Source organism: Hemitrygon akajei, chromosome 11 (genome assembly GCF_048418815.1).
Source record: "Hemitrygon akajei chromosome 11, sHemAka1.3, whole genome shotgun sequence".
NCBI classification, from domain to species: domain Eukaryota; kingdom Metazoa; phylum Chordata; class Chondrichthyes; order Myliobatiformes; family Dasyatidae; genus Hemitrygon; species Hemitrygon akajei.
In genome coordinates, this window is record NC_133134.1 from 2646450 (window position 1) to 2658633 (window position 12184).

A 12184-nucleotide genomic window follows, 5' to 3' on the forward strand; every position below is an offset into this window, starting at 1 on the left:
ATTTTAAAAGCTTCCCAACTCACTCACTTTTGCTACCTTATATGCCCTTTCCTTGACTTTAACGCAGTCCTTAACTTCTTCTGTTAGGCATGGTTGCCTACCCATGACATTTGAGAACTTCTTCCTCTGTGAACCGTATCTATTCTGCACCTTGTGAACTATTCCCAGAAACTTCAGCCATCTCTGCTCTGCCGTCATCCCCACCAGTATCCTCCTCCAAACCACCTGGGCAAGCTCCTCTCTCATGCCTCTGTAATTCCCTTTATTCCATTGTGATACAGATACATGCGAGTTAGTCTCTTACCTCTCAAATTGCAGTGTGAATTTAATCATATGCAGATCATTGCCCCATAAGAATTTCTTTACATTAAGCTGACTAATAAAATCCGGGTTATTACACAACACCCAATCTAAGATAACTTTCCCCAAAGTAGGCTCGAGCACAAGTTTCTCTTAAAAAACATCTCATAGGCGTTCAACAAATTCCCCCTCTTGCGATCAGACACCAACTTGATTTTCCCAATCCCCTTGCATATTGAAGCTCCCTATTACAATTGTGATATTACCCTTATTACATGCCTTTTCCAGCAACCTTTGTAATCTCAACCCCACATCTTGGCTACTATTTGGAGACCAAAATATGATTCCCATAACAGTTATTTCACCCTTTCAGTTCCTTAGCTCCACCCACAAAGATTCAACATTCTTTGACCCTATGTCACCTCTTTCTAAAGACCCATCTCTTACCAACAGACCCACACCACCACCTACCCCTTCTTGTTTGTCCTTTTGATACAAAATATTTCCTTTGATGTTAAGCTCCCAGCTATGGAATTCCTTCAGCCACGACTTAGTAATGCCCACAATGTCATACCCACAAGTTTGTCTACCTTATTCTGAACGCTGCACAATTTTAAGCACAGCACCTTCAGTCCTGCATTTTTCACCCTTTTGAATTTTGCCTCTATGGTACAATTTAACTCTTTGCTCTGTCTGAATTTGTACCCAATCATTGGCTTGTCCTTCCTTACATTCATGTTACATCCATCTGCTGGTAAACCTGCTGGCTCATCTTCAGCTCTATCATCCGGTTGCCATCTCCCATGCCACATCACAGTACAAAAGACAACAAACAGCAATAAATAAACAATAAATACCGAGAACATGAGACATGACAAGTCCTTGAAGGTGAGTCCACAGGTTGTATTCAGATCAGTGTTGGAGTGAGTAAAGTAATCCCTTCTGGTTCAAGTGAGTACTATCGGATGCAAGTGCTACTGGACATTGTGGGCTGAATGGTTTAACCAGTGCTGTACTGGTCTACCTGCATGTTCTAGTTCACTGCTGAGTTAGACCTGTCCTGTCTCAGCCTGGATGGAGAGAGAGGTCTACAGCAGACACATGGCTACCTGGTGTGCAGATTCTCCATCTCGATGACCTGCTCTCGCTCCACTTTGCTCAGAATGTCTTTCTGCTTCTTTACTTCCTCCAGTAACATCTGCTCGGACTTGGCCTCCTGCTCTTTCAGCTGTTCTTCCAGTGCGTTTGCTCTGTTTGGAGAGAGTCAGAGACAAGTACCTGCTTAGAGAGAGCCAGACAATGGGTAGCAGTTGGCATGACACCATTACTGCTGGGGCAACAGCATTCGGCGTTCAATTCCAGTGTCCCCCATAACAAAGTTTGTGCATTCTTCCCGTGAACACGTGACTTTCCTCTGGTTTTCCCGCACAGTCCAAAAACATATCAGTTAGGTTCATTGGTCACTGTAAATCGTCCCTCGATTCAGCTAGGGTTAAATAGGGAGGTTACTGGGTGGGGTAGTTCGTTGGCCTAGAAGAGTATCTCTTAAGATAAAAAAAATTAAAAGAGCCTTTCCCCCACTCCAGGTATGAGCCTCTGCCCTCACTCAGCTCACCTGGATGTTATTTTTAGCAATGAATTTCAACAAGCTATTCTACAGACGTGTCAGAACTGTACTGGGGGGTGGGGGGATGAAGAAGAATTTATTCCCTTTAATTCATCCCCTTGTTTAACTAGTCACCATATCTTTTAACTATTAAATACAGCAATATAACAAGAATAATACTTGTGAAGCAACTTGCATTCTCAAACAGAAAAAAAATCAATAAAATTTAAATGACAAGAATGTTGCTAGGAATTGAGGACCTGAGTTATGGGGGTAAGTTGAATAGGTTAGGACTTTATTCCCTGGAGCAGAGTGACAGAAATCCCTCCAGTTACACTGTTAAGTGTAAATACAATTTAAACATTGCATCGGAGTGTTGTGGGATTGAGGATCAGACTGGAAATCTAACTGACACAGGGAGACGGAAATCCCACCACTGGTTCCTACCTGTGCACTAGCTGCAGGTTCTCCTGTTTAAGGCGACTGTGGATCTCCCCGTTCGATGTGTTCTCCTGCTCCAGTTCAGTAACTCGCTTCTCCAGGAACATCACCTGCCCAGCAAACAGGAGAAATGGACACTGAGATTGGCCAGTCTCTGAGAGAGTGGCGGGGTGAAGGGGAAATGGACAATGAGATTGGCCAGTCTCTGAGAGAGTGGCGGGGCAGGGGACAGGGTGAAGGGGAAATGGACAATGGGATTGGCCAGTCTCTGAGAGAGGGGCGGGGTGAAGGAGAAATTGACAATGGGATTGGCCAGTCTCTGAGAGAGGGGCGGGGTGAAGGAGAAATGGACAATGGGATTGGCCAGTCTCCGAGAGAGGGGCGGGGGCAGGGTGAAGGGGAAATGGACAATATGATTGGCCAGTCTCTGAGAGAGGGGCGGGGGCAGGGGAAGGGGAAATGGACAATGAGATTGGCCAGTCTCTGAGAGAGGGGCGGGGCAGGGGACAGGGTGAAGGGGAAATGGACAATGAGATTGGCCAGTCTCTGAGAGAGGGGCGGGGCAGGGGACAGGGTGAAGGGGAAATGGACAATGGGATTGGTCAGTCTCTGAGAGAGGGGCGGGGCAGGGGACAGGGTGAAGGGGAAATGGACAATGAGATTGGCCAGTCTCTGAGAGAGGGGCGGGGTGAAGGAGAAATGGACAATGGGATTGGCCAGTCTCTGAGAGAGGGGCGGGGGCAGGGTGAAGGGGAAATGGACAATGGGATTGGCCAGTCTCTGAGAGAGGGGCGGGGCAGGGGAACAGGGTGAAGGGGAAATAGACAATGGGATTGGCCAGTCTCTGAGAGAGAGGCGGGGCAGGGGACAGGGTGAAGGGGAAATGGACAATGGGACTGGCCAGTCTGAGAGAGGGGCGGGGCAGGGGACAGGGTGAAGGGGAAATGGACAATGAGATTGGCCAGTCTCTGAGAGAGGGGCGGGGGCAGGGGACGGGTGAAGGATCGTACACAGCAGGTCTCTGCCCCTCGCTCCAACGATGAAAGCCCCAGCATGAGGTGGCCTCCCAGATCTTGAACACTGCTGACCAGTGACACCAATACCACTGGGCAGCACTGAACCACAGGACAGCGACTGTCTGATGAGGGGAAGAATCGAGCCTCTCACCAATTGTCAAGCAGGAGATTTATTAAAGCTGTGCTCAAGACCCAGATCAAATAGCCCAGGTACCGTGGTAACTTAGCTGTTAGCGTGAAGGTATTACACAGTTGTTTAAGGCTGTTCCACAGTTCCAGTGTTCTCCCTGTGACTGGCTGGGTTTTCTCCGGGTGCTCCGGTTTTTTCCCACATTCCAAGGATGCACGGGTTAGTAGGTTAATTGGTCCACAGGGGTGAAAGGGCTTGTTACTGCACTGTATGTCTAAATAGACTAGAGAGTACAGTACAACACACCGGGTCCATTCAAACAAAGTTAGAGCTGTGCTAAATTCGAAGTCAAAGCACGTACAGATCACCAAACACTACTTTGAGATTCATTTTCTTGCAGGCATTCACAGGAAAATAAAGAAATACAGTGGAATTTATGAAAAACTCTACATAAACAAAGACTGTCAGACAACCAAAGTGCAAAAGAAGATAAATTGTACAAATAACAAAAAGATATTGAGAAAGGGTTGTAGCCTCACCTGCTCAGTCAGATCAGAGGGCAAGTGTGCCAGTGAGCACCCGGGAAGCTCCTCCATGTCATCGCTATCCGCTGCACCACTCTGTTCGATGTGCCTACAACAAGAGAATGTTCTCAGTGTCTGCTGGCAAAGGCAGCTCCCACAGCTGGGAGCATGGTGCAAGCACTCTTTGTGTGGTAGATGGAGAGGGTACAGGCCCAGGCCAGTGGTGCCAGGCGCACCATCATCTGACTGGAAATAATCCGGAACAACTTCTACTGCAACTCAACAAGAGTTACTCCCATGACACTGACATTAAGTAAAGCAGCTCATGTTAAACAGCTGCAAGGTGAAAAGATTCCTGCATCCCAAACTCCTCGCCCAAAAAACACAGGCCCTTCGACCCATCATGTCTGCACTGACTACACAAGATCTTTATCCTCTATTGCCTGCCTGTTCATCTGTCTGTCTCAATGCCTCACACATCTTCATCTGTTTCCACCTGTTCCCAGAAACCTACCACTGTGTAAAAACCATGTCTGATAAACCTTCCTTAAACTTTTCCCCACTCATCTTAAAGCTGTGCTCCTCACCTGCCCCTTTCTCCCATGATCCACTCTCCACCTATCAGATTCCTTCTTCTTTAGTCCTTTACCTTTTTCCACCTATCTTCTCCCAGCTTCTTATTTCATCTCCCCTCCCCCCAGCCATTTAGCTTCACCTCTCACCTTCCAGCAAGTCCTCTTTCCCCTCCCCCCATTACCTTATTCTGCCATCCTCCCCCTTCATTTCCAATCCTGAAGAAGGGTCTCGGCCAGAAACATTGACTGTTTACTCCTCTCCACAGATGCTGCCTGACCTGCTGAGTTTCTCCAGCATTTTGTGTGTGTTGCCCTCTAGTTTTTGACATTTCTACCCTGGGAAAAGACCTGCACCTTCTCCCTTTCAACTTTATAAATTTAATCAAGTCACCTTTCAACTTCTGATGCTGCAAAGAAAACAATCCAGTTTGTCAAACCTCTCTTTCTGGCTAATGCATGGCATTCTAGGCATTCCTGGTGAACCTTTTCTGCCCTCTCTCCAAAACCTTCACAATCCTCCTTTAGTGGGGTGACCAGAACTGCAGATAACACTCCAAACGTGGCTTATAAGAAGTTTTATTCATCCAGAACCTAACATCCCAACTTTTATACTCAGTTCCTGATCAATGAAGGCAAACAGTCCAACACTTCTACTCACCACCACCCCCCCAACCCAGCTCACATATCACCTGCCAGCTTGTACTCCTCCTCTTCCCACTTCCTGATTCGAGTTTCTGTCCCCTTCCTTTCCAGGCCTGAAACATCGACTTTTCAATGCTGCCCTTCCATAGATGTTGCCTGCCCTGCTGAGTTCTGCAGTATTTTGTTTGTGTGTTGCTCATAGAAATCACAACTGCAGCTACTCTAAGTCTCTCTCCATCTGAGCACCACGCACACCTCTGCTAAAACACGGTCACAAACCTGTACTGACACCTTGGCAATAAGCTGCCAGACTCTGACCGCACTCTGCACTTACCGAGCCACCTTCTTGTTCCCGAGTCTCATGATGGGACTGCAAACAGGAAAAAAACAGGATGTAGAATCAGGAAAACGGGATGGGAGCAGAGGAAGCAGGAAACTGGAAATCTCACTCAGTTCGTGCATTTAATTAACTTCACAAACGGAAAAGCAGAGAGCTTGGGACAGCACTGAAAGTTCATTTTTCATGCATCGGTTCATTGTTTAAAGGAGACACTTTCACACAATGTGTTGTCATGCACTAGGGCCACTGTTCTAAATCACGGTTAACATTCAAGGGCCTCCCTTTTCAATGCTACAGTTTAAGTACATGATAACTAGCCCAAATGACATCTTAACCATGGCCATTACCCATGACTAAATGAAATTCTCAAAACAGTAAACACACAGCAATTTCAGAAAATCAGAGAAATGTTCAAACTGTGGTCTCACCTCATCAAGGGTTTGGTTGAGGGTAGTTCATGACAGTTTTCCCAATGGACATTTGCCTCTCCCAGCCTGGCACACAACTGTGCATTTATGGGGTGTTACCCTGAGAAGTGCTGCAGTTTAACTACACATGCCCCGAGGACACTGTTACTTTGCCAGCATAGCTGTTACTGTAATGGGGTTCAATTCCAACCGCTGTCTGTCAGGAGTTTGTACGTTCTCCCCATGACTGTGTGGGTTTCCTCTGAGTGCTCCAGTTTCCTCCCACATACTGGCACGTTATGCTGGTGCCGGAAGCACAACAACATTTCTGGGCTGCCACTGGCACATCTTCAGACAGTGTTGCTCACGTATCACTGTATGTTTCAATATACATGTGACAAATAAAGCTAATCTTTAATCTCTGCAATGTTAGCCTGTTTCTCAGCCACCACCCAGCCTGCTAAACAGATTCAGACACCACATGGCCTCCCTCGACCCTGCCTCCATCTGCTGGAAAACCTGGAATCAGGAAATCCTCAACTGATAAACGAGAGACTTATTGATTATGTCGTTGGTTACTGTATGGTTGGAGCAGTTTCCCTTTACTTCTGCACCCACAGCACTATCCACGGTTAACCTTTAGAATTACTCCCAAATCCAGTTACCAAATGCACAATTCATTCCTTATAGAGAAAACTGAGGGGGAATCTTATTGAAGATTCCTTAAGGTTGTCATAGTATGGGGGGGTTGGGAGGGGGATAGTAGGGATAAGCTCCCACTACCTATTAAATGCTCCCAATGGCATGTGTCTCAAATAGCCTCAAACAGTTCCTGGCTTTCACATGTGCCTTCACTAGTAAGCCTGGCAGAACCATTTCTACTGACAGGTGAAGGGGGCAAAGGCTGGTTATTGGTGCCTTAAAGCCAATTGCTTAATGCAGATGGGGCTCATCAGTTATGATTGGCAGCTCTTCTTGGCGAAGGCAAACCCTGAGCTCAAACCTTCACTGCCTTGCGGCCATATCCACTCATGGGGAAGGCTTCAGGAGTAAACCCTGAGGAAAAATCTGCAGATGGAATCCCCAAGGCAGTCCTATGTTGAGTTCAATGCTGAATGGCAACTTCTGTAATGCCGCTAATGCCAAACTGTATCAGCCTGTATTGGCATGAACATTGAATTCTTCAATTTCCGGTAATTCCCTCCCCCATCCCAGTTTCATTCTGCCTCCTCCTCCAGCTGCCTATCACCACCCTCATGGTTCCGCCTTCCTCCTCTACCCATAGTGCTTTCCGCTTACATTCCTCTTCACCTTTCCTGCCTATCCCCTCCCTGCTTCCCCTCCATCACCCCTCGATCTTTCCCCTTACTGGTTTTTCACCTGGCACCTACCAGCCTTCTCCTTCCTACCCTCCCCCCACCTTTATAGGGCCCCTGCCCCCTCCCTCTTCAGTCCTGATGAAGGGTCTCGGCCCGAAACGTTGACTGTTCGTTTCCACGGATGCTGCCCGACCTGCTGAGTTCCTGCAGCGTGTTGCTTTGACCCCAGCATCTGCAGAGTGTTTTGTGTTTACTGTATCAGCCTCTGCAGTTTCTCTGGGTTCATCAGCTGCATGGAGCCGGGTACTGCTCTCCATATTGTTCTACCCAGGCTTGTGTAATGACAGCTAGGGCACAACATTCACGACCAATACAGGACTTCAAGAGTCTTATTAAAACACAAGATGCTAAGGGCACTAGTTTATGATACTCAGATTCAGGACAGGGTGCTGGGCATTTAAAACTATGGACATGGAGGTGGCAAATCCCTGGAGGGGGGCCTTCTCTTGCTCCTATTTCCTTGCATTCAAATCCCCATGCAGTGCTTATACATTAATTAAGCTGATGTAGTCCTGTTCAGGTGGACAGTATTCCCTCTGGACTTATTGGCTGTGCATCAGGAACTATATACACATCCTTGAACTGCTGGTTTTAAATTCAGAAATATCTGTGAAAGTCAGGTGCTAAACATTCAAGAATATACACTCAGATCCCAAGTTTATTCAGAGATACAGTGCGGAACCGGCCCTTCCAGTCCACCGAGCCACACCACCCAGCAACCCACCGATTTAACCCCAGCCTCATCACAGGACAATTTACAATGACCAACTAACCGGTATGCCTTTGGACTGTGGGAGGAAATATTAGCAGCCAAACGAAACCTAGGCAATCATGGAAGAAACGTAGAAAATTTCTTACACAGGATGCCAGAATTGAACTATGAACTCCAACACAAGGAGCTGTCATAGCGTCATGCTAGCATCATTCGAGCACCAGTACCCAAATGCATTAAGACTGCAGAGAATGGGAGAATTAACTGCAGAGACAGGCCAAATATCCCTGTTAACTGCACTGCAGATTCATTCCATCAGGGGGCAGATTTGATCAGATTCAGGGATGCAAGGCACCTTCCACCATGACATCATGCTGATAACAATGTATCTCAATATAATCTGGCCACCACCTAGAGGCTTTGGAAAGGATACGGAAGAGGTTCACTTGGATGCTGCCTGGATTGGAGGGTGTGAGCTATAAGGAGAGGTTGAACAAATGGATCATTTTCTCTGGAGAGAGGGAGGCTGAGGGGAGACCTGATGGAGTTTAAGATCCGAGAGGCACAGAAAGAGTACATATGGTCAGAATCTACATGGGTGTCCAATAGTGGTAAGTGCAACACTATTACAGCTCGGGAGGTCAGAGTCCAGCGTTCATTTCAACACAGTCTGGGAGGAGTTTGCACATTCTCTCTGTGGCTGCATGGCTTTCCACATGCAGTCCAAAGACGTACTAGTTAGTAGGGTAATTGGTCAATATAAAGTGTCCTGTGATTAGGTAGGCCAGGGGTAAATTGGTGGTGTCACTTGTTGGGCCGGAAGACTCAGTTTGGTGCTGCATCTCTAAAGGGCAAAAATTTCATGCAGGGCAAGTACTTTTTTTTTAAAACATAGTGGTAGGCTGCCAGTGGTGCTGCTGTTGAAAGCAGATACAAGAGAGGACATTGAAGAGATGACTTAAGGAATGCAAGGATATGCAGGCAGAAGAGATAAAGTTGTGTTCGGTGTAGACATCACGGTTCCTCCACTGTACTACCTCGTGCCGTACTTCCAGTAAAATGGCAGCACACTTAGACGCAGTGTTTCTACAGGGCTAACCAGAGCCTTGTTAAAATATAATGTTGTACAATCAACTGCAACATTCCTGGACTCTGGGACTTGGACTATTTTTTGAATGACTGTATTTTACTGATATCTTACACAGTGCCTTCAAAAAGTATTCATCCCACTTGGAGTACTGTGTTCAGTTCTGGTCACCTCACTATTGTATGTGGACACTACAGAGCAAGTGCAGAGGATGTTGCCTGGATTGGGGAGCATGCCTTATGAGAATAGGTTGAGTGAACTTGGCCTTTTCTCCCTGGAGCGAAGGAGGATGAGAGGTGACCTGATAGAGGTGTACAAGATGATGAGAGGCATTGATCGTGTGGATAGTCAGAGGCTTGTTCCCAGGGCTGAAATGGCTAGCATGAGGGGACACAGTTTGCATGTGCTGTGTGCTGTGTGACTGTTGCTATCATGTGTTGTGCCTTGGCGCTGGAGTAATGAGGTTTTGTTCAGCTATATTCATGGGTATTCATGTATGACTGAACTGGAATTTCAACTAGAACTCAAATTGGCTTCATTATTTGAATATACTAAGCCCAAATACAGCTCTCCTTGCACACGCTGACAATTTATACCCCCTCCACCATCCCCTTTCTTCATTTCGATCCCCCTCACTTCTCCTCCACATCCTGCCTAATCGCAACCACTCTATCGAGTGGCCAGTGTAATGCACACGTGCCTGTTCAAGATAGGCTGAAGGGTAAAGACTGACATGGAGAGGGATCACACTGACTGACCGAGGTGGAGAGGGATCTCACTGACCGACCGAGGTGGAGAGGGATCACACTGACCGACCGAGGTGGAGAGGGATCACACTGACCGAGGTGGAGAGGGATCACACTGATTGAGGTGGAGAGGGATCACACTGACCGATCGAGGTGGAGAGGGATCACACTGACCGACCGAGGTGGAGAGGGATCTCACTGACCGACCGAGGTGGAGAGGGATCACACTGACCGAGGTGGAGAGGGATCTCACTGACCGACCGAGGTGGAGAGGGATCTCACTGACCGACCGAGGTGGAGAGGAATCACACTGACCGAGGTGGAGAGGGATCACACTGACCGACAGAGGTGGAGAGGGATCACACTGGCCGACCGAGGTTGAGAGGGATCACACTGGCCGACCGAGGTGGAGAGGGATCACACTGACCGACCGAGGTGGAGAGGGATCACACTGACCGACCGAGGTGGAGAGGGATCACACTGACCGACCGAGGTGGAGAGGGATCACACTGACCGACCGAGGTGGAGAAGGATCACACTGACCGAGGTGGAAAGGGATCACACTGACCGACGAGGTGGAGAGGGATCACACTGACCGACCGAGGTGGAGAGGGATCACACTGACCGACCGAGGTGGAGAGGGATCACACTGACCGACCGAGGTGGAGAGGGATCACACTGACCGAGGTGGAGAGGGATCACACTGACTGACCGAGGTGGAGAGGGATCACACTGACTGACTGACCGAGGTGGAGAGGGATCACACTGACCGACCGATGTGGAGAGGGATCACACTGACCGACCGAGGTGGAGAGGGATCACACTGACCGACCGATGTGGAGAGGGATCACAGTGACCGAGGTGGAGAGGGATCACACTGACCGAGGTGGAGAGTGATCACACTGACCGACCGAGGTGGAGAGGGATCACACTGACCGACTGAGGTGGAGAGGGATCACACTGACCGAGGTGGAGAGGGATCACACTGACCGATGTGGAGAGGGATCACACTGACCGACCGAGGTGGAGAGTGATCACACTGACCGACCGAGGTGGAGAGGGATCACACTGACCGACCGAGGTGGAGAGAGATCACACTGACCGATGTGGAGAGGGATCACACTGACCGATGTGGAGAGGGATCACACTGACCGATGTGGAGAGGGATCACACTGACCGATGTGGAGAGGGATCACACTGACCGAGGTGGAGAGGGATCTCACTGACCGAGGTGGAGAGGGATCACACTGACCGAGGTGGAGAGGGATCACACTGACCGAGGTGGAGAGGGATCACACTGACCGACCGAGGTGGAGAGGGATCACACTGACCGATGTGGAGAGGGATCACACTGACCGACCGATGTGGAGAGGGATCACACTGACCGACCGAGGTGGAGAGGGATCACACTGACCGACCGAGATGGAGGGATCACATTGACCGATGTGGAGAGGGATCACACTGACCGACCGAGGTTGAGAGGGATCACACTGACCGACCGAGGTGGAGAGGGATCACACTGACCGACCGATGTGGAGAGGGATCTCACTGACCGAGGTGGAGAGGGATCACACTGACCGACCGAGGTGGAGTGGGATCACACTGACCGATGTGGAGAGGGATCTCACTGACCGAGGTGGAGAGGGATCACACTGACCGAGGTGGAGAGGGATCACACTGACCGACCGATGTGGAGAGGGATCACACTGACCGACCGAGGTGGAGAGGGATCTCACTGACCGACCGAGGTGGAGAGGGATCACACTGACCGACCGAGGTGGAGAGGGATCACACTGACCGACCGAGGTGGAGAGGGATCACACTGACCGATGTGGAGAGGGATCTCACTGACCGACCGAGGTGGAGAGGGATCTCACTGACCGACCGAGGTGGAGAGGAATCACACTGACCGAGGTGGAGAGGGATCACACTGACCGACAGAGGTGGAGAGGGATCACACTGGCCGACCGAGGTTGAGAGGGATCACACTGGCCGACCGAGGTGGAGAGGGATCACACTGACTGACCGAGGTGGAGAGGAATCACACTGACCGAGGTGGAGAGGGATCACACTGACTGACCGAGGTGGAGAGGGATCACACTGACCGACCGAGGTGGAGAGGAATCACACTGACCGAGGTGGAGAGGGATCACACTGACCGACCGAGGTGGAGAGGGATCACACTGACCGACCGAGGTGGAGAGGGATCTCACTGACCGACCGAGGTGGAGAGGGATCACACTGACCGACAGAGGTGGAGAGGGATCACACTGGCCGAC

General features: G+C 49.4%; 1 protein-coding gene across 1 annotated transcript in view; it reads right to left on the bottom strand.

Moving 5' to 3' along the window:
- rab11fip3 (RAB11 family interacting protein 3 (class II)) overlaps nt 1-12184 on the bottom strand; it is a 193720-nt gene that overhangs the window by 10719 nt on the left and 170817 nt on the right. Inside the window, exons 7-10 of the mRNA XM_073060029.1 lie at nt 5569-5604; nt 4033-4126; nt 2354-2457; nt 1410-1550 (exon numbers count right to left, since the gene is read on the bottom strand). Of these exons, the coding sequence (XP_072916130.1) occupies nt 1410-1550; nt 2354-2457; nt 4033-4126; nt 5569-5604 (375 nt within the window). The remainder of the gene's footprint in view (nt 1-1409; nt 1551-2353; nt 2458-4032; nt 4127-5568; nt 5605-12184) is intronic.